Source organism: Ursus arctos, unplaced genomic scaffold (assembly GCF_023065955.2).
Source record: "Ursus arctos isolate Adak ecotype North America unplaced genomic scaffold, UrsArc2.0 scaffold_31, whole genome shotgun sequence".
Classification (NCBI taxonomy): Eukaryota; Metazoa; Chordata; class Mammalia; order Carnivora; family Ursidae; genus Ursus; species Ursus arctos.
The window spans coordinates 17,595,514-17,619,081 of record NW_026622997.1 but is presented as its reverse complement, the minus strand read 5'-3'; the positions used below and the strand labels follow the sequence as shown (position 1 = coordinate 17,619,081).

The 23,568-nt window shown below is 47.3% G+C and overlaps 1 protein-coding gene across 5 annotated transcripts in view; it reads left to right on the top strand.

Moving 5' to 3' along the window:
• Window positions 1-21,241, top strand: part of MCUR1 (mitochondrial calcium uniporter regulator 1) — a 44,608-nt gene extending 23,367 nt beyond the window's left edge. For 2 of the 5 annotated variants that reach the window (XR_006410958.3, XM_026511512.4), the window contains 2 exons: window positions 7,393-7,524; window positions 14,335-21,241. Coding sequence is in view for 4 of the 5 variants with exons in the window: in XM_026511512.4 (XP_026367297.1) it covers window positions 7,393-7,499 (107 nt within the window). In the remaining variant the exon portion in view is untranslated. Of the gene's footprint in view, window positions 1-327; window positions 4,006-7,392; window positions 7,530-14,334 lie in introns of those variants that run through there. The other 3 variants (XM_044388755.3, XM_026511513.4, XM_026511514.4) reach the window with 2 other exon arrangements.
• The last annotated feature ends 2,327 nt before the right edge of the window (window positions 21,242-23,568 follow it).

Sequence of the window (23,568 nt, the reverse complement as noted above, 5' to 3'; positions counted from 1 at the left end):
TCTGTTGGTGAGGTTTTAAAGGGTGTGTCCCCCTATAGTATGCATGCATACCTTTGTGATCACAGAATTTCTGACTTTGTTTGAAAAGTTTTGTTGACTGTTGGATACGTTTCTACTTTGAAGACAACGATTGCGAGGAGTGGAGTGTTTTAGTGGGCAGGTGTCTCGTGGAACGTGGCACAGCAGCAGGCGATCAGCGTTTCTTTCCTTTGTTTTTCTGTTCGGTGGAGAGGTGGCTAAGCGCCTGTATGTTTTCTTAGTAAAAAGTTGTTCTTTAAGTAAGTGTTAACACAGCTAATACCATGCTCAATCTCTTTTTTCTTACAGGATCTGTATTTACGTGCCTCACAGTAGCTCTGGGATTTTATCGCCTGTGGATATAATAAAGTGTCTGTTTAAAGAGATCCCTATTGTTTTGCCTTAAGAACACCGGATTGCCGTGCCTCTTCCCCCCCTCCCGCCATTTCCACATTTTAACCCTAGTTTTGACTTAACGTGTATTATTTATTTTGTGCAGATTATGGACATAGAACCAAGGAAAGAAGTCGTAATGGTTCCTTCCATCTTTTCTGTGTAGTTGCCTTTGTACCGCTGAGTGGTGGTGGACAAACACCTTGGAAGACCCCACTCAGGCGGACCAGTGAACTTGGTCTAACCCGTGGGACGTACCCACATAAATATTTATATAACTCTGCAATTTTCAGTCTTCTGTCACATAGAGGATTGGGGGTCTCCATTTAAAAGGCTCAATGGCTTCCCTCAGGGCTGAAGAATCACCGAAACTAAACCAAGAGCACTAAACCTCTGTCCCTCGGACCCAGTCCTTCCCCTCAGCCAGTGCCCGTGTTCGGCGCTGCCTATCAGCCCCAGTGGGTTGGTGTGCTACTGGTTCACCTGTACTGTCTCCCTCAAGCAATTTTTTTTCTCTTAATTTCCATTGTCTTAGTAAGTTATTGTCATGGTTATTTTTCGTGTGCCTTCCAGCCAGAAAAATCTTGTTGCCTAATGAAGTTTTGTAACTGTAACAGGGATTCTCTTTTTACCTGGGAGAGTGCTAGATTCCTCTCCCACCCTCCCGCCTCGTTCCCCACCCCCCCACCTCCCCGGCTTGAGAACTGTAGCAATACTCCATTGGCATTGGCAGCATTGCCTGCCTAGAACACTTGCTAATTCTCAGCAGGGACGTCCGCTTCGGCTTGTGGGACCAACTCTACTTGCTTCTGGTCTTCATGTGCTTTGTATCACAGGAGAGGCACTCCGTTTTCCTTCGGCAGCAATATCTAGATACTTAGGTTGTGTACGCGCTTCTTATAAAAGTCTTGAATGAATATGCCTTTGCGCATTCCAAGCTCAGATTGTAGGCTTTAAAATCAGACCTGTCATGCCAGGGTTATCTTCATCAAGATCGATTCCTTTGGTTGGTGAGGGCATTCTCATACCTACCTTACTTCTGTTTTTTAAAACAAATAAATCCCTAGATGCAGCTGGGGTTCTTTTCAGAAGCACAGTCTCATATTATCTGAATGACTGGCATGGGAGAGAATAAGCATTGTAAAAACGAGGACACGGAGAGCATGTTGTTGTCTTTCTCCACATGCGCGCACGTGCACGGAATCTGGCACAGTGGAGAAGCCACAAAGGCACTTGTTGATCGAATTGGCAGAATAAATCATCCATCGTCACTGTTCTAACTGCGCTGGCAAAAAAGTTACCTTTGTCCTTTGGTTGTCGTTTCTAATCTTCAGAAAATGTAAGTGATTGTCGTTTTTTAAACGTATGTTTAGCACAAAGCTTCCGAACCCCAGGTGAGCCTGGGAATCCAGTACTCTGGCATTGTGGTATCAGTTTCAGAGTGAATGATGATTTAATTGTCTTCAACTTGATCCAGAATTATCTCAACTGCTTCATAAAATACTGTAGCCATATGTGCTTCCCCTTTCAGAGAAGGATCCCCCAAAAATACTGCACATTGAGCAGTCGCCTGACGTATTACCAATTTAAGTAAAGGACAGCCCATTAAGACCACATTTGCAACTAGTTAGTATGGATAGAACTGTGGTTAGTAAGAGCTTGGAGAAAGGGCCTGGAGCACAAACACTCCTCCAAAATAAAAGAATCCCGAAGAGGAAAAAGCACTGTATGCAATTATGTTTCAAAGCAAACTCTAACTTGTATAGGTTAAAAACAAGCGAAGTGACCTTACTTCCTGGTAAAATATTTCTTAAATAACATTCAGTGGGGTGACACTGACCTGCCAAAAGTATTCCAAATGACATTCCTGTCAGTTTACAGTGGGCTGCAGCAGCCTCTTAATAAGGGCCTTGGATTTTGGTGGGTAGTTTTTTTGCAGTACAGAACAGACTCCCCCGTACCGCAACCTCGGGAACAATGAATTCGCCCTTTGGTGGCTCAGATTGCATGCATATGGAGGTTAGGAAGGTTCAGGACTGTGTTCCCTTTGGTCAAATGCATTCTATCTGAAAAGCATGTGAGCCGGAAATAGAAGCATACCCTTCCCGCTGCTGGCTGGCCCAGACTTCTGTGAACAGCGGAAGCATCATGCTGGGACTAAACTATCGGTACAGAAGGCTTCCGATCGCTTAGGAACTTAGGCCTTAGCCTGATTTCAGAAGGGGGAAGATGCCTGGCACAACTTCCAGACAACCCATGTGTAGCACCTGGGAAATTAACCAGCGCCAGATGCTGCAGATGCTACCCTCTGGGCACAGGTGCCTCTGCTACAAACGCCCAGAGCAGAACACCAAATGGACAGAATCCGGACTTCCTGTCCCTTCTTCGGGGGTACCTCTGCGTTCCTACACTCCTCTCCCCTGCCCTTTCCTGGTTTAAGGAGCCTAAACTCCAGTTCTCCCTCCTTTCCTGTTCCATTAATAAGCAAAACCTGTCTGTCTATACGGTTCTTTACAGGAAACAGGATTTTGATTTCTGGCCTCTTCTTATTCCTTCAGCTGCTTTTCTCGCTTAATATCTAACAAAGCTAAATCCGAGTGCGTTCATTTTTTCCCTTAAGTATGCCAAGTACCTCAGTTGAGAAGTCAAGTTCAAGAAGAAAGCCTTGACTCAAACCAGACATCTTGCTGGAATTTGTCTTGGAACACTCTAAAAATAAAAATCCCAAGCCACAGAGAACATGTCCCTGCCTGGGTTGTCCGCGGCTCAGCTCGTGCTTTTCCCTCTAGCTGCACTGCGTGATGTGAGCTTCCCTCCCGTGTCCCAGCCTCCAGCCTCCAGCCTCCTCCATCTCCTCCTCCCCCTCCCCTCCCCCTCCTCCTCCTCCTCCACCTCCTCTTCCTCCTCCTCCTCCTCCTCCTCCTCCTCCTCGCCTCCATCACCGCCTCCTCTGCCTGGTAATTAGCCCAGTCGGCAAGGGCGAGTGCTTCCCCCGCCCCCACCCTGCGATGCTCTCTTGATACTGTTGGCATCGTTTCTGAACAAATCTCACATAAATGGTACTGCAGGACTCCTGTCTAGAAAACTTGGGCTTTACCATATGTTTATCACATTTGTGGCTTTTCTGACACTAAAGCAAAAACATGTTAAACAGAAACCATTTGTTCTTGATGTATTCTTTATGTTTGAGAATGTTTAGCCCTTCCGTGGAATTTTATTTTGAAAATATCTTTCTACAGATTTACACTCATGTTCTTCTGATTATAACCCAGATCAATTTATTTACCGTTTTATCACTTAAATGAATAGTCAGTTACATTTTGTTATATAATAGAGTGGATATACTATTTTTATTATCGAAAATATTTAATTCTTTCTCTGTGACTACTACACTTTTCATTCGAATTAGTCAATGAGTTGGCAAATTGAGAACTTCTGCCGTCATTGTATTTTAATGTTACTCCCTCCATTGTATATGATAACACTGGTGTATTATGAGGAAGCCTAATACCCTAAAAAGTTGGGTTTGTATAGACTGTAACTTTGAAAATGCTTATTACTTGATTTGCAAAATAAATTTTCTATTTAAAGGAATTACCATGCTCGTGTAAAATACGTTACTTGTTTGAGGGGAAATGTTTTATTTTTTTAAGAGAGTTTTTTTATTCATCTGTGTACATTGGAATTCACAGAAGAATGTGACGCAATTTGATGGTTAGAACTGGGGGCTTACATCGAGGGGAAATGAGTTTTAATTAGAAGTGCTTAGAAGTGGCTGAGCTGACTCAGTTTGCGAGTGATCGAAATCCAAATCAGGCTCGCTGGAGTGGAAAGGAATTTGCCCTTTCTGGCTTACAGAATCCAAGTTCCGGAAGGGCAAAACTCAGGTGCCCTCAGAACGCCCTTCTGCACCTCTTAGCTCCCCGTTGGGTGGGCAGAATTCTCTCGGACCGGCTTGCATTGTGGAGAACAAACACCAGCACGAGCCCGACCGCTTACTGATGGAGGTTGGCTCACCTAGACGAAGCCCTGAAGAAGGGAACCGAAGCAAGCAGCGGCCGCGGCAGCCAGCCGAAGAGTGCAGGGGGAGATGCTGCGGTGCCTTGGTGCGGGCTTCTTCCCTGTGGACCCGCTGAGTAAGGGAGCAGGAGCTCTTCGTGAGTCACTCCGTGCAAGTGACCTTCGGTGTAACGTCGGTCTGCTCCAGAGGAAAGCAAACCCCCTGGGAAAGTGGATGAATAAAATGGCCCAGAAATTAATGTTAGGTACCGACCAGAAATCTACCGAAGTTAGAGAGTCAAATAAACTAGACTGGAAGGTGAGCCGTAAAGTGCCTAAAAGGCCCCAAATGATTGGCAGACTCAGCCTCTGTGTTTACCGAGGGGGTGTGGGGTACAGGGTGTGGGGCGTCCGTGTACAACCTCCCACCTGGTCCTGTCACATCCAAGGGTGCAGCGAACTGAACATCTTCTTTGCCTGGGGCCTTTGGTGTCTTTCAGAATAAGAACATAGCTTCAGAGAATGACATTTTCTAGAAACAGCTCTCTGTCTGGAACCAAAACCTCTGGCTTTCCATAGCAGCGCTTTGACCATGCATCGCATGGCCGGTCGCGTCTCTCCCCTAATTTTGCAGCTTCCCGGACAGTAGGATGCTGGGGAGGGGTCTCAGCGGCTGCCTACCACACGGGGGTGGGTATCTGCATCCTGGACGTAAACAGGCAGCACTCAGCTTTGGGTCGCCTTTTACATGCTGCAAACAGGCCTGTAATTTGTTCTAGGCCAGCACTCTCAGGAATAAGGAGTTGAAGTGCATGGGCATTTTACAAGGTCCTAATTCTTTTAGTCTTTGTTTAAACTGTCTCGCACAGGGGTTTGCCTTCTTCCTCTGCCAGCGCCCACTCTGTCCACAATGTGCCTTCTCCCAGGCGAGAAGAAACAGCTGCTGGGTGCATGAAAGTTGCTGTTTTTGCCTACTGCAGAAGCATTTTGTACTATTTCTCTTGCTTTTATAGAAGTTTATAGTGTGCACGAGCCTCACATCTTATTGAGAGACCCTCTTAACAGGTGGTGTCTCTGCTATCTGTGAAAAAGGGTGATGAGATGTTATGGAGAAAGGATGGAAGCGTGGGGGATCAAGATATTCAGTGAACCCATGAGAGCATTTATAAAAAAAATTTTCTTTTGCATCGTAACAGTTGGGTGCTTTCAACTGTAACACAAAACGAACAGTGGTTTATACCAAATGACTTATTACTTGAGTCTAGAAATACAGGTGATCCTCAGGGTTGGTTTGGCAGCTCAACGTTGCCTGCAAGGACCCAGCTCTTTTCATCTTCCCATTCTTAGCTTCCTCCGTGTGCTAGCTTTCAGCTTCAGCCTTGGTGTTACCTGATCACAAAATGCGTGCCACAGCTCCAGGCATCACATCCTCATTTGGCAGCACGCAAAGCAAAAAGAGAGCAAGGTACACGAGGGCTTTTCTCATAGATCTCTCTCCTTTAATCAAGGACAAAGATCTATCCCATTCCCACAGAAAAGCCCTGATGTCTCCTAGGCCAGGAGGAGGTCACATAGGCCATCTATAGCAAGACAGTTTGCAGAAGAGAATGTTAGCTTTGCAGCCCTTCTGGTGGGAGGGGGGCAAGGAAGAAAGAAGCTGGAATTGGTTGTTGGGTTGGCATTCAACGGTATTGGTTACAGTGTTTGCAAAAATAACACAGGCTGTGTACTAGGGAGAAGGATATAACGGCTTTTAGTTACCACCTTTTAGTGGCTAGTAACGCTTCAGGATGTCCTTTCCCTTTATTTCTAAGAACCTGTGGGTAATGTTATTTTATTCTCTGCCACAGGATATTTTTACTGCTTCTCCAACCAAATCTTTAATTCCTTTTTTTTTTTTATTTTAAAACCAGTTCCCAGGATTTGTTCCAAATAACTTGCACATTTGAGGAAAAATAAATCTGTTAATGAACAAATTCATATACATGCTTATTTCTCAAAACTCCTCCCCAATCTGCAGGGCGGTATAACCTCAGCTTTGCCGTCTTATTTTGGCCAAAGCACAGCATACCAGATACTGCTCCCCTCCCCTCCAACAGGTGCTGCTCACCCCCACCCCCACCCCCACCCCTGTATCCTGAGGTTTATTTTCCCCTCAGTTGCCTTTGGCTGTGTGGCAGAAGCACACGTCCCCCACTCTCTCCTATCTGTTCTCTTCCTCTGGTTGAGGGAAAAGTGTAAAAAAGTGCGTCTACATCTGGTAGAAGTTGGGGTTCGGGAGGAACGGCTGTGGCACATTTGGGGACCATCAGGCTTGCAAAGGGGGCGGTGTAGATTCCCGGCACATCCAGTTCCTTCCTGCGACCCAGGACAGGTGTACCTGCAGAAAGTCTGCTTAGGATGTGTGAATGCAATTAAAGCAGAAGGTCAGTGCTCAGTGAAAACAGAAAAGCTGTTGAGCTGAGCATGGTCAGGGGGCTCCAAGTCTTCCCCATTAATATTTACGGGAATGCCTTTACTTGGTTACGAACATCGCAAGTGCTGGTGGACAGCACAGTAGCGAGCCCTCAAAGGTTAAGCAAACTCTTAAGGCAAAAAGTTCAAGATGGGGAAAAGTCTATTAACATCTTCCTGCCAATTAATAAAACCATGATTATATTTTGTTTTAGTGGCACGAGGTCTCGGTCAGGTTGCTAACCATCCGTTTTTTACAGGTGGATAATTTCACAACCACTAATGCGATGAGTCAGGAGCTCTGGGTTCAGCTCCCAGCCTGGCCACTTGCTGTGCTCTTGGGAAAACCGCTGGACCTTGCCAAGCCCATGGTTCCCACATTTCTAAAATACCAGCAACAATAATGAGAATGGGAAAATTGTGGAGCATTGGTTTAGTATTTTTCAGACACAGTTCTAAAGTCTTTCCATGCTCATTTACTCTTCGTCACATCCCTATGAAGTAAGCACTGAAATGATCTCTTTACAGAGGAGGAAATCAAGGCAGAGAGAGTCGAAGTAACGCGCCCCACAAGCACCCAGCTAATACTCGGCGACTCCGGATTCGGACCCAAGCATTCTGACTCTCGGGAATAGAGACCCTGCCCACTGATAGCACCTGGTAAGGATCAAATGAGGTCAAAACATGAAAATGTTTAATAAACTATAAAACCCTACGTGTAGTAACTGGAATCACTTACTAGTAATTACTAGTAACGTTGCTTTTACCACTACCCAAATAAGTACATTTCCCTTATTCTGCTCCTTCGCCACCTCCCCAGAGTACCAAGACAGATAAAGCTATTGAGAAAGATACAGTATCCTAGCAAAAAATGCTAGTCCTGGGGCACCTGGGTGGCTCAGATGGTTAACTGTCTGCCTTTGGCTGAGGTCATGATCCCAGGGTCCTGGGATCAAGTTCCTGCATGGGCCTCCCTGCTCAGCGGGGAGCCTGCTTCTCCCTCTGCCTCTGCCTCTCTCCCTGCTTATGCTCTCTCTCTTAAATAAATAAATAAATAAATAAATAAACAAACACGAATCCTTTGAAAAGCTGGAGTATAGGTTATAGCAGGTATTGGACGAATATAGATAGCCTCGAGGAAATAATCACAAGCTCTCCAGAATTATACTATACCAGCCCTTCATATAAATCCCAGGCTGACTGTGAATGTTCATAATTTTATTTGGGGGGCTTTATGTAAAAGGATTAAAGTTGACTTGAAGGCCACAGTCTAAGCCTTAGATTCATCCGAAGTGTAGGCCTTAAATAATTCCTTATTATTTCGTTAGTATCCTTCTTCTTGGTGATATGATCATTAATTAGGATATTCCATTCTGTCTCTTTTATAAAGATTTTATTTTTAAGGAATCTTCACACCCAGCACGGGGCTCGAACTCACAACCCTGAGATCAAGAGTCGCACACTCCACCAGTTAAGCAGCAGGGGCCCCTAAGATATTTCATTCCTCATCAACCAAGGCAACCATCTCTCTGTAGCACTACATGAGAAAAAAGAATTCAGCCACTTTTCAAAATGTCCCAGAAAGCTGGGCTGCCCAAATCCTGACTGGGCCCCTGGAAGTATTCACATCTTATCCAATTCTGTTTTATTCGCATAAAACCCTTGTTGCCTGCTTTCAGTTTTCCATGGAAACCATGTATGTCTTGCTCTTCTCAAGCAAAGCAAGGCTTTAGATCTCAGATGGTAGAAAGAAGGGGCACACTTGAAGGGCACACGTGCTTTTCACCCCAGCTTCTTGTGTGTTAAAAAAATTATGTATGTATAAAATGTGTATACACACACACACACACACACACACACACACACACCCCTTCACCAGAATAAGCAAATCCCTAGAGACAGAAAGGGGATTGGTATTTGCCTTGGGCTGAGGGCGTGGAGAGTGAGTGCAGAGGGTACAGGGTTCCTTTTTGGGGTGATGACAATGCTCTAAAAATGGCTTATGGCGATGGTTGCCCAGCTCCGTGAATACACTGAGGACACGCTTCAAATCAGTAAATTGTATGTCGAACTCATTAAAACTGTTTTTTTAAAAAAACATGTCCATCCTGCACCTTCAATTTTCGGATGAGGAGCCCAAGCCAACTGTCAGTTGTGCAGCTGACCGCGTGGGTCACACTGCTGGCCGCTCGCTAGGCCCCACCCGGGCCGGGAGTGGGCCAACGCTTCCTTCAGTGCCCTGCCTGCAGGGCGCAGGCCTCCCGCCCCGTCTCCCAAGATGATGCTCTGGCTTCTGATAAGTCCTGCATTGCTTAGTGATGAAGGTTCAGTGGTAACTAAATGAAATAACCTAGTGCATCCCTCTCTTTAAAATGTTTCATGAGGAGGGGCGCCGGGGTGGATCAGTCGGTGAAGCGTCTGCCTTCTGCTCAGGTCATGATCTCAGGGTCGTGAGATCGAGCCCCCTGTCAGGCTCCATGCTCAGCACGACCTCTGCTTGAGATTCTCTCTCTCTGCCCCTCCCCCCACTCATGCTGTCTCTCCTCAAATAAATAAATCTTAAGGAAAAACAGCAAGAAGGGGAATCTATTTTTTAAAAAAATCTTTCTCATTCTCACCACCAACATGGCCCTTGAATCCCCATCATTCTGGGTGAACAGTTAACTTCCTCCAGGAGGCTGTCTAGGATCAACCCCATTCTTTGCGTTCCTCCCTTTTAGCATCTTGCCTCAGGGTCAGGAGCACGGCCTCCAGAGCCAGCCTGCTTCGGTTTGAATCCCTTGACCTTGGGAAAATGACTTCAGCTCTCAGCGCCTCAGTTTCCTTATCAGTAAAATGGGGCTAATAACAGGACTTATGTCCTAGGCTCATATAGGGATTACATTAGTATGTACACGTCCACACCCGGTACCTAGAAACAAGCATCCGCGCATCTCGTCATCTCTATCTTCTCGTTGTTGACCTGTTGTTTTATAGTTGTCTCTGAGCATCCCTGGACGGACTGTCCCCTAATGGACGGCCTTTGCTGAATTAATGCCATGCACACAGCAGAGGCTTCAAGAAATGCTTGCTGTTTCCCACAGCGATCTGTTTCAAAGTAGAACATTTATCGGAACTGTCATCAAGGCTGATCTGCCCGTGTTTCAGACTCTAGGTGACCGTTGGAGGAAAGAGTTGTCACATCGTTCGTCTTGTTTCTCGTAAGCCTCGTTTCGTGTTTTCCCTGAAAGTGTCCTCTAGCTGCAGCCGTGGTACCTCGGGCCTGCCCCGAACTGGGCTCCAGATTGTCGGTTACAACCTCACTCTCGCGGATGGTACCAGAAGAGGCAGGGATGTGGTGGGAGTGAATGAAGCCGACTTCTAGGTCAGACCACAGTGTAGGGGAATAGAGGCAACCCTCCCCCCCAGTGTTGGCATCCCCTGAGGGGGCACAGAGCCTGGGGAATACCCGAGGTTAGAAAAAGCCCCAATCCCGTGCCGTGGCCTATGTCTCCTGTGCAAGGTCTGCTGCTGCTACATTTTAGCTGTGTTGACAGCTGGAATCTTCCAGATTGTTCCTTTTGTGATTATAAACTGTCTTTGGAGTAGCGTGCTGTGGGTGGATGCAGTTTTTAGAACTACTTGGACCAATCAGCCTCCTCCCCAAAGGAACACTCTGGCCTTACCCTCTCCCAGAGTCTTCCCTGCAAAACAACAGAATATGACAATCTGGGGGGAAAGGAGAGGAGAAAGGACATCGTTCAATTTAGGGACACGAAGAAATACCTGAGCATAGGCCAGACCTGAGTAGAATTCAGCAGAAGATTATCGTTTCTGCAACCTCCCTCCTCTCCCTGGACCTTTTCCCCATTCTGCAGTATCCCTTCTTCCGTCAGATGCCCTGACCCACCAAAAATAGGCACAGAGGCCTCGGTTCTCAGGAAGAGGGCAAATCTCACCCTTTCGGGGCTTCGTGATGAGGGTGGGCTTTGACAGCACAGAGACCCAGGTTCAAACCCTAGCTTTTCTGCTTCCTAGGGGTCTGAGCTACTGCAAATCAGCTAGACCCTCCCACGTAAAAGACAGACCAGTGCGCTCCCTGTGCCTGGCGGTACGCTTTGAGCCAGCCACAGAGCCAACTCACAGGGGTCTGAGCACTAAGGAAATTGATGGACCCCCGCCCTAATTGAAAGTTCAGAGGTGCCACAGGCTGCCTGAACCCTGCTGCCAGGGACCCAGGTTCGGTCTGCCTCCCTGCCTTCCATCCTCGGTGGCAGCCACATCTTAAGGCCAGCTCCTTTCACAGAGAGGCTGTCACCGGGACGGAGGGACCACCCCCTCGAGCACAGACTAATGACTGACACCAAGGGAATGCCGGGTGCTGATTGACTCAGACCTGGGTCTTTAAACTAGTTACTAGCAAGGTATGAGCAGGGTTACCAGGGTTGGTATACAGGCTGTGGTTCCCAGACTTGAGCGCACAGCAGGATTACCCGAAGGACTTACAAAAACACAGATAACTGGGCCTCGGCGCCAGTGTTTCTGATTCTGTGGGTCCAGAGAAGAGCCTGAGAAATTGCTTTTTTCTTTTTTTTTTTTTTTTTTACTTCTTTATTTGACAGAGAGAGAGCGTATGCACGAGCACAAGCAGGGGGAGCAGCAGGCAGAGAAAGAAGCAGACTCCCTGCTGAGCAAGGAGCCTGATGCAGGACTCGATCCCGGGACCCTGGGCTCATGACCTGAGCAGAAGGCGGATGCTTAACTGACCGAGCCACCCAGGCGCCCCAGAATTTGCCTTTCTAATGAGTTCTGAGATGTCACTGAAGCCCATGGATCACACTCTGAAAACCACTAGCATAGTCTGATGAGGGGTACCCCTAGACCGCGGTCAATTCCCCAAACTGCACAGTGAGGAAGGGGTGAAATGGGTGTTGGAGAGTTCTCTGTGATTTCCAGAATCTTGGAGAGTAAATGTTTCAGCAGTCTATCACTGGATAACAAAGCATGCTGAAACTTCGTGGGATAAAGCACCGATTTATTATGATTTCTAATGGTTCTGTGCATTGAGTGGGCTCAGGTGGGCAGTTTTCACTGAGGATCTCACATACAGTTGTAAACAGATGTCAGTTGGGGGCCGAATCATCTGAAGACTGGCATGAAACTGGTTCTTGGTTCACGTGTCTGGTTCCTGGTGTGGAATGGCTGGAATGGCCAAGGGCTATCGCCAGCATCTCGTTCTCTGTTCCACTACTCCACGTGACTTGCTTGGGCTTCCTCCCAATATGGCAGTCTCAGGGGAATTGGATTTCTTATCTGGCAATTGACTTTCCCCAGAATGACCATTCCAAGAAACCAAGGCGGAAGCTGTCAGGCTTCTCCTGAGCTAGCCTTAGAGACCACAAGTATCCCTTCTGCCCCGTTCTGCTGGTTATACGTCCATCCCAGAGCCAGCCCAGATTCAAGGGCGCACACAGGGCATCTATATATGTAGAGGCCAGGTCGTGGAGGGGTCATCCTGGGGACCAGCTACCACTGGGATTAAAGGAGACCATTCATGTAAAGTCCTGAGTATGAATGTAAGCATTTACCATGAGTAAGCGTTCAGGAAATGAGCGTTATCATGATCGCTCTTCTATTCAGGGGATTTTGCTTATTTCGCTTTCTCTGCTGTTGAGGACTTAAAGGTTTTCTCAACTCGGAAAGGATTTTCAGTAGCCAGCAGGTGAGGCAGTATTTCTGGGGAACGTGGTCTTTCCAGTGTCCCCGAAACATACAAGTCGCTCTTCCCTTAACCCGGAGTAAGACCTGCGCTCCCAAGTGTATCTGCTATACAGTGGAGATGTTCCTTTTCTACTGCCTTCCATATGCTTCTTATTTTGGAGTGTTGGCTTTTGATGAGAGATTTTTACTCAGGTTCCTGTAGATTGGCTGAGTTTGCTAAAAATTAGGCCAGCTCTTGTATGGTGTATCAGGATTTAGGTAAAAGCGAGTCCCCCAGGGTCCCCCACTCCCATGCCAATTATGGAAAAGTCTCTAGCACGGCAATTTCTCAAATTACTCCATATCACTCCCATCCAGCCACGTCTATCCTGAAGCCAAATACACTACTTCCCAATCTGAGCAACACTGTGCAGGACCTAGCTTCCGAATGGCCTCCTAGACAGAGTGATTTTTCTTGTTTCTGCCAAACATGTACACGTATATGTTAGCTTTATACCTGCTGGTGTTTTTTCCTTTCCTTCCGAGTGGGAGTGAGTTGGGTTTTTATTCAACTGCGTGACGGAGAGAAACTCGAGGGGCTTTCAGCTTCCGTGTGTGGGCGGTGGGGGAGGAGGTGGTGCCGTCTAATCCGTAAGAATGTACTGGTTCGGAGGGAAAAGCACGGAGAGACTGAGGTACTAGAGCGTCTGTCTGTCGGCAACGTACCCGGGCAGCCCTGCCAAGCTCTGATGTGTTTAGACTTGAGCTTGAAGGGGAAGGTTGCACGAAGGCAAGTTCCTGGGATTTGTTCTGCCGTCTGAGTAGGCTGGGTGTTCTCACCGGGCTATTTCTGTACAAAAAGCTGTCTGGAACCATCTGAGAATCCTCTCACCAGCGCGGTTTACTGGAATATACCTACTAGTCACGTTGTTGCATCATTTCCCCTCCATTTCTTGGATGCTTAAGAGGACAACTGTATGTGTCCATGTGTGTGTCCGTGTGAGTGTGTGTTGTTGTGTATGTTCCAAAGTTATGTTACCATGGAGAGTGATTTGGAAAAGCTATCTTACAAACCACTTCAGCTGAACCTATAAAAATGCATTTCAAAAAAAATCAAAGCTCCCTTTGTATGCATCGACACTACCGGGGAAGGACCCACAAAAAAATGGTAATAGTAGCTTCCTCCAGGGAAGGGAACTGGGGTGGGGGGTCAGTGTGCTGAGGGAGGCTTACTCTTCACTGTGTGCTGTTCAATTTTTTTTTTAACACAAGCATGTTATATTTTTTAAAAATGAAAACTTGGGGGGGGCACGTGGGTGGCTCAGTTGGTTAAGCATCCAACTCTTGATTTTGGCTCAGGTCGTGATCTCAGGGCTGTGAGATGGAGCCCCGTGTCGGGCTCCATGCTGGGTGTGGAACCTGCTTAAGATCCTCTCCCTCTCCCCACCCTCTAAAAAAAAAAGAAAACTGAAAACTGGAGTTTAAATGCTGAAGCCTGGGGCGCCTGGGTGGCTTAGTCATTAAGCGTCTGCCTTCGGCTCAGGGCGTGATCCCAGGGTTCTGGGATCAAGCCCCTCATCGGGCTCCCTGCTCCACTGGGAGCCTGCTTCTTCCTTTCCCGCTTCCCTCGCTTGTGTTCCCTCTCTCACTGGCTTTCTTTCTTTCTCTGTCAAAAAATAAATAAAATCTTTAAAAAATAGAATAAAATAAAATAAAATAATAATAAATGCTGACGCTTCTCCTGGGAAACATTCGCTGGACTCAAACATCCCCTTTGACTTGTGCACTCAGCTCCCCCCGAGGAAACTGGAAATCTTTGAACCACCTTGGACTGAATATGAAGAAGGACTCTGCTTTCTTGGATGCACATTACGTTTTCTCAAGGACACTCTTCACCCTTAGCCATCGCTATAGGTAAAGTATGTTGAGAGGATACCAAGTCTGTCAGATTCAGTAGTAATCAATAATGACTTCAAACACATTCCGCCTGGCAGTCTTACCGAGACAACAGAGCCGTTGGACAGGGAAGCTCTGTACCAGGTCACAGAGAAGAGTATTACATCCTTCATGACGTGTCTACACATGTTTCGATTCCCTAATAGATGATGGCTCAGACGTCAGAAATTGCGGTGATCTTATTGTATTGTGTATTTTTACATTCTCTTTGCTGAGCTGATGCCCTGCTTCCAAACCAAGAGTACAAATTACAGGTGAACACCCCAACATTTCCTCCTCCGTCTTCACTATACTGGGAGTCCATTAAAATAACAAGTATCCACACGGCCCCTCTCTTTGGCACTCTGTGCAACGCAAGCTAACCGGATTGTACCAGACCGAGGCTGTTCACTGGAAATCATTCGCCAACTCAAGAGGGAGGAAAATAGAATAAAAAAAGAAAAACACTGCCCATCACAAAAATAACTTGAGAATTGTGCAATCTGCCAACATTGGTCATTTGTGTTGAACTTGCTTTCAGCGCTCTGTTAAATATACCACACCCTGCCCCCGAAACGATCACTCCCTTCCTTTTGAGTAGCAAAGTAATGGGAACTCACAAAGCGTCTGTGAATTTGGCAAGGTTTAGTATAAATGTTTCCATTAAATCTGGCAAGAGCGAGGAGAGTGTTCGGTAGGCATTAGTGCTACCTGTTTGTTATAGGCTGCCTTTCAGAGTCCAAACCCTGCTTTCCTCTACACGAGCTAAATGCCTGGACCCGGGGCACCTGGCTGACAGCGTAACCTTGCCGCACAGGTTACTGCTGTATTGTTTCAAGATGTTTGAAATTATCCTGACCCTTCACGTAATGCCAATGTTTTCCCAAGGGAAATACTATATTTTTGCGCGCAGAGCTACCCAGACTCCAAGTTGCCGCTGAGGACATGGTGAGGACATGCTACTCCACTGAGCACAACGGGCCGGATGTCACGGAGGGTCTCAGTACGGTTGGGAGAAGGGTGCTGACTCCCAGCGACGTGCCAGACACCTTCATACATCTTCATGTGTTGTTGACAGCCGCTCTGCAAGGCTGACGTCATTGACCGTACTCTCCAGGGGTGCGGGGAAGCTAAAGCACAGAGAAATGAGGGCACCCAGGGTTAGCGACAGAGCTGGGGTGCCCCAGGGCGCCCCATGGTTAGCGACAGAGCTGGGGTGCGCACCCCAACGCGAACTTCCTTCCCTGCAGCAGAGACGCTGCCTTGCAAGGCCCTCTCTGATGCTGCTGATTAAGGTGTGGCCCATAGTCTGGACAAGGCTTTCAGGAGGCTGAGCAGACCATGGGTGGCACACGGTTGAGAATGGGTACTTGGATTGTGGGGCGAGGTTCCAGTATTCAACAACCCAAGGGCATCTGGAGAGTGAGAGGTAGGATTCCTGCTAATCGATTAGTAGATACAGAGGAAATAGACTGTAGGGGCAGGATCCTATCTCTAGAAAGGCCGAAGAGGCAGACCCTCAGTCATGGAGGGTACCGTGGAAGCCATGAAGACATTGACTCAGCATCACAGGGATCAAAAGAGTCAGGATGGAAACCCACACGCCAAGACTTTGTCACAGGGGATATAACAATGGCCAATGAGTAGCCTCAGGTCAGAGCAAGACCAGCACCAGGCTGACTTAGTGCTCAGACTCTACCATGTGGCAGGAGCCATGGAATAACAGTGAACAAAATAGGCAAGGTCCCTGCCCTTTGGAGCAAGCGTCCAATGGGAGAAATAAATAAGGAAATTTTTATCACATGATGATAAAGACTGTAGAAAACCACGCAGACCATTATAGTATGTCCAAGAGATAACAGGAGGAGAGGACTTGGTGATGGCAGTGCCTGCTAGTCTAGTCAGGACGGGCCGCTCCCTACAGGACATTCGGCACAGACAGGAAGGAAGTGAGGGCGTGAGCTGTGAGAACATCTAGGAGAAGAGCTCTGAGGGCAGAAGGGATAGCGATGGCAAGAGTCCTGAGGCAAAGGGTGCCTGGTAGGTTCCAGACATAGCAAAGGGATCCATTTCCCAGGTGGGGTTCCCCAGGAAGCAGTGTCTGAGGTGGCGGTTGATGTCTGAGGTGGCGGTTGATGTCCGGGGTGTCATGAGGGAGTGCTCTGGGGATCAGCTTGTGGGAGGGAAGGGGGAAGGGAGCAAGGCTAGGCGGATGAAGAGCTGTCTCCCGTGGGGAGTTCTGAGGATAGGACGACCCTCCGGAGCTGTCCCACGCTGGGGAGGGGGCTGGGTCCCCGCACGCCCGTGCCATTCAGCAGTGGTTGCCCTGGGAAAGGGATGGGGTGGGCTGTTGGGGGGAGGCAGCTCTCCTGCCCCGAGGCCATCCTCGGCACCTGAGGGCTGTCCACCAGCAGCCAGCTGGGGCATGCCAGAGATGGCAGCAAAGTGAGCAAGTGTGGACGGAAACAAAGCTCAGAGAGGCATCCAGGGGCCAAGTCAGACAGGCCCCGGAGTCTTTCATAAAGACAGGCTTTCATTCCACACGAGGTGGGGCACCGTGGAAGGTCCTGAGAAAGGAACGACAAGCTCTAAGTTATGTTTTAACCTGATCACTCAGCAGTTGAGTAGAATCGACCGTAGATGAGCAAGAGGGGACGTAGGAGGACTTGTGTGAGCCTGGAGTTCAGAGGGGAGGTCCTAACTGAAATACGAATTTGGTAGTTTTCGCGATGCATTTAAAGCCACATGAACACAGATACCACTTAGGGAGTGAGTGCGGAGGGGAGGAGAGAGGAAGTCTGAGGACTGAGTTCCAGAATAGTTTGGAACATAAATTAGAGAGACAAGCGAGGCTGCAGGGGAAGCATGGGGGAGTGGTGGTCCAGAGGCCAAGTAAGGAAAGGGTTCCACAGCGGAGAAGAATCAGCTAGTGAGAGGTCAAGTAGAAGGAGGAGGAGCAGCGTTCATGAGACCTGGACAAGAGCGGTGTCGGGGGGAGGGTGGTGAAAGCCTGATGAAATTGCGTTCAAGGATAACGGGAGAGGATTTGGAGACCATCAGTACAGACAACTTCCTGAAGAGTTCTGCTGGAAAGAGGAGCAGAGAAATGGGGGCATGGCTGGCATGCGTTTGGGATCAAGAGAAGGCCAGTGGGCCTCCGGGTCTCTCAGGGACAGCTGCAGCTCCAGAGTCTGGGCAGGGGGAAGTCCATGGGTGAGCACAGAGGGGCCCAACTGAAGGCCGGAGATGGCAGGGTTTTGGGAAGAGGAGGTCATGCAAATCCTGATGTGCTCAGTGGAAGGAAGGAGAACAGAGCATTCAGACGGGCCTCCCTTTATACAACGACTGTCCTTGTACAGACCCTGAGAAGTTGAATATGAATTGAATTTCTTTGGAAAACTTTATCTTCTTTTAACTACACTGGGGAAATTATTTAGAGGAAACCAGCAGTGATTTTTTTTTTTTTAATGTGAAAAATCCTCTCTGAATAGAACCATGTTAGGAGAATTTCCATGTATCAGTTTTTCCGAAAACTGGGTACCCCTATAATTGAACTATGGGCTCTTGGCTACATCTAGTTATGAAACTAAATATCATTATGCAATCTTTTCTTCAAAGGATCTTAAACAAAAAAACCGAGGCCATTCCAATATGACTGTGAGATTATAGAATAACAGGTCGTTTTTAAAAGCTGAAACATGGCGTCAGAAAGTTCTTTTCCAGATGTCCCTGAGGAAGCCTGGCCAAGCCTGGCAACGAAGCAAAAAAACAGGAATTTGGGGCCAGAAGGCCAGTTGTCCTCCAGACCCAAGGGAAATAGATACACATCAAGAGCCCCAAGGCTTCAGGGAGGGCTCTGAAAATTAAAGGACCAGCATCTAATGCGAACAGGACCCTGGAGAGCAGCACGGGGCAGGGGGACAGAAGACATTGCCACCGGAGGGTAGTGCAGAGCAGCTGGGGGTAACAGCCTTGGTTCACGTTGAGGAGAAGGTGCCCACCCTGTGCCTGGAGCTTCACAGCTGTAGGGTGTCACTGTGAAAGTAACATCTCCAAGAAGAGCCGGCCACCTAGGGGCCTTTGACATGGGGTCCATCTGCTTGGACTACTCCGCCTTCCGCTCCACCCCTGCCTGACTCTTACTCATCCTTGAGGTCTCATCTGAAACCTGACGAAGATTTCCTGACTGCCTCCCTGCAACCTCGTTTTATTTCTTCGTAGTGCAGATGTGGTCTCCTGACTTCTCCTTCCTTGCTTGGTTTTTGCGCACCTGCTGCCCACCCTGCTTCTTCTCTCGGATTTCCTCGTTCCCCTTAGATCAAAGCGAGACCCCGACCGGCAGTGTGCTCACATGCTGCCGTCTCCAGCTGCTCCGCTCTGGGTCCAGCTGCCCACGTGAGGTCTGTCCCACCTGTTTTATGAGACAGAACATTTCAGCAGCGCCCTATTGGTTCCTGCAAAGGTGCCCTCCTGCTTGCTAGTCATGTTCCAAGGAAAGTCTGCTGTCTCCTGACCAAAGATTTTCCTGCAGATAAATATTCCAGGTAATCACTGAGAAGCACTTTGATTTGTGTAGAGGTCACCCTGAGACTTCCCATTGCTGCGTGGAGAACTTCCTGTGTAGGATTTTAGGAGCTGTGTTTGGTTGAGGTTCTGACTAAAGCACCAGCAGAGAAGGAACATATAGGAGGACTCCATGTGGTCCCACATCCTTGACAATTTCAAATATTCTACTGAAAAGGAGAAGAGCGAGAATGTGAGGACACCGGTTGTCACCTTCCATCACCTTCCAAGGCCGCGGCATCGGTGCTGTTTGCTGTTTGCGTTCCCTCGCCGTAATCAGGACAAGATACAGGCCATATACGTTAGAGTGCCCTATCCAGAAACCATGCCAGGGCACCCCGCTTCCCTAGGCCTGCTACACCACTATCACGTCTTCCTTCCCCCAAAGGCAAACGGGGCTTAGATACTTCAGACCCTACACCAAAGACTCTCCATGGCTTGGGTGATGGGTTCCTAAGGCTGCTTCCTGGAATGCCAGGGAGCCATAGAATGTCTTTGCCCACCAACACCACAAGCCACTGCTTATTACCACTTCAGGTGTAGGGCTCAAAAACGCCAGCTGAAGCCATCCCTGGTTACTCTTTGACAGGATGCCATCCACAGGTATAAACCTGGTGAGGATGTCCTTGCTTTACTGGGGAATTAAGAAGCCCCACCCTGGGGCGCCTGGGTGGCTCCGTCCGTTGAGCGTTTGACTCTTGGTTTTGGCTCAGGTCCTGATCTTAGTGTCGTGAGATCGAGCCCTGCGTTGGGCTAGGTGCTCAGCAGGGAGTCTGCTTGAGATTCTCTCCCTCTCTCTCTGCACCCCTCCCCCGCACATGGGTGCACACTCTCTCTCAAATAAAATAAATCTTTAAAAAAGAGAAGTCCCACCCTTGCCTCTGTGGAGGCAAATTAGACAAACTTTAACTTCTGATATTCATATCCATCTGACCAAGGACTTGTACCCAGATATATATATATTTAAAAAAAAACTCTTACAAAGCAATAAGAAGATGACAAGCATCCCATTTCTTTAATGGGCAAAAAATTTAAACGAACATTTCACAAGAGACATACAATTGACCAATAAGCACATGAAAAAATGCTCAACATTTTTATTTGTCAGAGAAATGGAAATTAAAGCCACAAAAGGACACACTACACATGCACCAGAGTGGCTTAAATGTGAAAGACTGACACCATGTCCAAGGGTTGGCAAGGACGCAGAGTGACAGAGCCCTCATACGTTGCTGGGGAAAAACAAAATGGTGCAACCATGCTGGAAAACAGTTTGGCCATTTCTCATAAAGTCACACTAACCATAGGACCCAGCAATTCGACTCCTGTTTTTTTTACCCAAGAGAATTGAAAATATGTGTCCGCGCAAAGCCTGGTACATGAGTGTTTATGGAGCTTTATTCATAATAGCAAAACAAAACAAAATTGAAAATACCCAAAATGTCTGTCAACCAATGAATAGATAAACAAATTCTGGTAGATTCATATCCTAGAATACTTCTCAGCAATAAAAAGGAACAAAGTACTGGTGTACAAGACATGGGTGAATTTCAGAAACATTATACTCAGTGAAAGAAGCCAAATACCCCAGAGCATATATTGTCTGATCCCATTTTTATGAAATTCTAGAAAAGCGGAAAAAAACCTATAATGACAGAAACATTCTCAACCTCATACACAATAATAATTAAAAAAAGACAAAGTAAAACCACAATGCGGTGTGGTTTTTAATCTTGCAGGACTGCAAAAATATGTGCTTTGAGCAGAACACAAGTCTAGATTAGAGGTCAGAGACAGAGTTTGGGGGCTGACTGCAAAGAGCCACAAGGGAACATTTTGTGGTGACAGAAATGTTCTATATTTTGATTAGAGAGTGACTACCCAAGAGTATACATTTGTCAACGTCCAATAAAATGTACACTTAAAATGGGGATTTTCTTGGATACAAATTGTACCTCAACCTGGGGAACAGGGAGGTATCGTTTCATGGGTACTGGGTTTCAGTCGGGGATGACGAAAAAGTTCAGCCTTTTCATGGCGGTGATGGATGTCATTTTTAATGTAAATTGTAAATTCTTCATGTAAATTTTTAAACAACAATGTGAGCATACATAATGCCAAAGAACCGTACGCTTGAAAATGGTTGCGATGGTCATTTTTGCATTGTGTCTATTTTACCGCAATAAAAAAATTCCACCTCTGGGCGTCTGGGTGGCTCAATCGGTTAAGTGTCTGACTCTTGGTTTAGGCTTAGGTCGTGATCTCAGGGACATGGGATCGCGCCTGGCATTGGGCTCCACACTCAGTGGGGAGTCTGCTTGTCCCTCTGCCCCTCCTCCTGCTCTTCCCCTCTATGATCACGCATTCTCTCTCTCCCTCTCTCTCTCTCCCTCAAATGAATGAATAAATAAAACCTCAAACAAAAAATTACACTGCCCTAACATTAATTTTACAAAAATGGAAGAGGGTATTCCAAATAGAAGGTGGGAAAAGAATGAACTACAGTGTCTTGGAAGTGAATATATAAATGGAAATGAATATATAAAATTTGGAAAAATTGACGGAGCATCCACAGGTGCTGGCTGGCTGGTGGATGCTCTTGGGCCGTCAAAGAGGATAGACATGGCAGCCATGGGGCAGAGAAAGAGCTGAGATTAAAAGCCAGAGCTGTAGCTCCCGCCCCGCTCACTGTGTGGCCTGGCCATGTCACTTTTCCTCACTGAGGAACACATGAAACGTGTGGGGGCTGGACTGGCTCGCACCCAAGGAAGGTCCCACCCTGGGGCTGACACTGTTTTTATGTCCGTCGGGGATTTCCTTCCCTACAGAGTGAGAGATTGGAGAAGGGGAATCTACAGCTTATGTCAGATAGACCTGAGGTGTGCTTCAAAGCTGTAAATGGTATTTGCATTCATAATAATAATTATGATTATTTAATATTATATGGTAATTATTATTTGTCTTAAAGAAGTCATGCCAGTTTTCTCTTTGTTCCACTTAACTTTTGCTAAGCACTCATGTTTTGTGTCCAGGCCTGTCCCTCCCTATTTCTTTCTCTCCCCCCCCCCCCCCCCCCCCCCCCGCACCACTACCTCACCCCACCCCCGGGGCCTTCCCTCCCTTTCTGTTTTTTTTCTTTCTTGTGACTCAAAACCCTGCCCAACAACACTCCCCCAAACCTGTTCTACAAAGGTCACAGTGACCTACTTCCTCATTGCTGAATCCAGAACACTCTTTTTTTAAAAGATTTTATTTATTCACTTGAGAGAGAGAAAGAGCACAAGTAGGGGGAGTGGAAGAAGAAGAAGCAGACTCCCTGCTGAGCAGAGAGCCCGATGCAGGCCTCCATCCAAGAACCCCGGGATATGACCTGAGCCGAAGGCTTAAAGATCATTTGCAATGTATTTTCATGAAAAAAAAAAAAAGGTCCATTATTATATTTTTAAAATCACCAAAGTATTAGATGCTTTGGTGTCTTAGACGCTTAACCGACTGAGCCACCCAGGCGCCCCAAGTTCCAGAACACTCTTAAATCTTGATCCTTCCTGAAGTCTTGGCCAAACTTGACAACGTGAAGCCCTCCAGCTAAGAGAACTGAGGACTCTTCCCTTCTGAGCTACCATCTGTCTGAGTTCCCTCCTGCCTCCCAGCCTGCCCCAGCCTCCTATTCCAGGACCTGCAAACGTTTTCTGCAAAAGGCCAGATCAGCACTATTTCAGGTCTAGGAGGCCATAAGTTCCCTATTTCACATTCAAAAGAATGTGAAAAAAAAAAAGTTCTTTGTTTGTTGATATCCCAAACACTTTCCAATATAAAAGCCATGCTCCTGGTCTATGTGGTGCCCCCTTCACTCCGTGGGTCCCTCGTGGGCCATTCTGCCCACCACCCCCACTCAACACCCACCTGCAACCCCGTGGCTTAATGGGATGGCCTCTAAGTTCCGTCATCCCAGGAGAGGGGTATTAAGAATACCCCATCTTCCTGGGGCGCCTGGGTGGCACAGCGGTTAAGCGTCTGCCTTCGGCTCAGGGCGTGATCCTGGCGTTGTGGGATCAAGCCCCACATCAGGCTCTTCCGCTATGAGCCTTCTTCTTCCTCTCCCACTCCCCCTGCTTGTGTTCCCTCTCTCGCTGGCTGTCTCTATCTCTGTCGAATAAATAAATAAATAAAATCTTTAAGAAAAAAAAAAGAATACCCCATCTTCCACATTCCAAGAAAACTGGTAGCTTCACAAGAGAAGGGCCAAGTGCCTGCACAGAAGGTTTACAAAATAACAACCATCGATGGCTTTTAGACATATTAGCGTTCTCAACCTCAAACAGGATGAAAGAAAGGCAAAGTAAAACCACAACGAGATGTGGTTTTTTGATCCTGTACAATAACAAAAATGAAAAAGTAATAACATAAGGTGTTGATGACATACCGGAGACAAGCATCATCCTTTCTTTGGTGGGTCATTTAGCCATGTTTTGATCAAAATGCAAACTGCACAGACCTTCTGACCCAAGAGGTCCATTATAGGTAGTT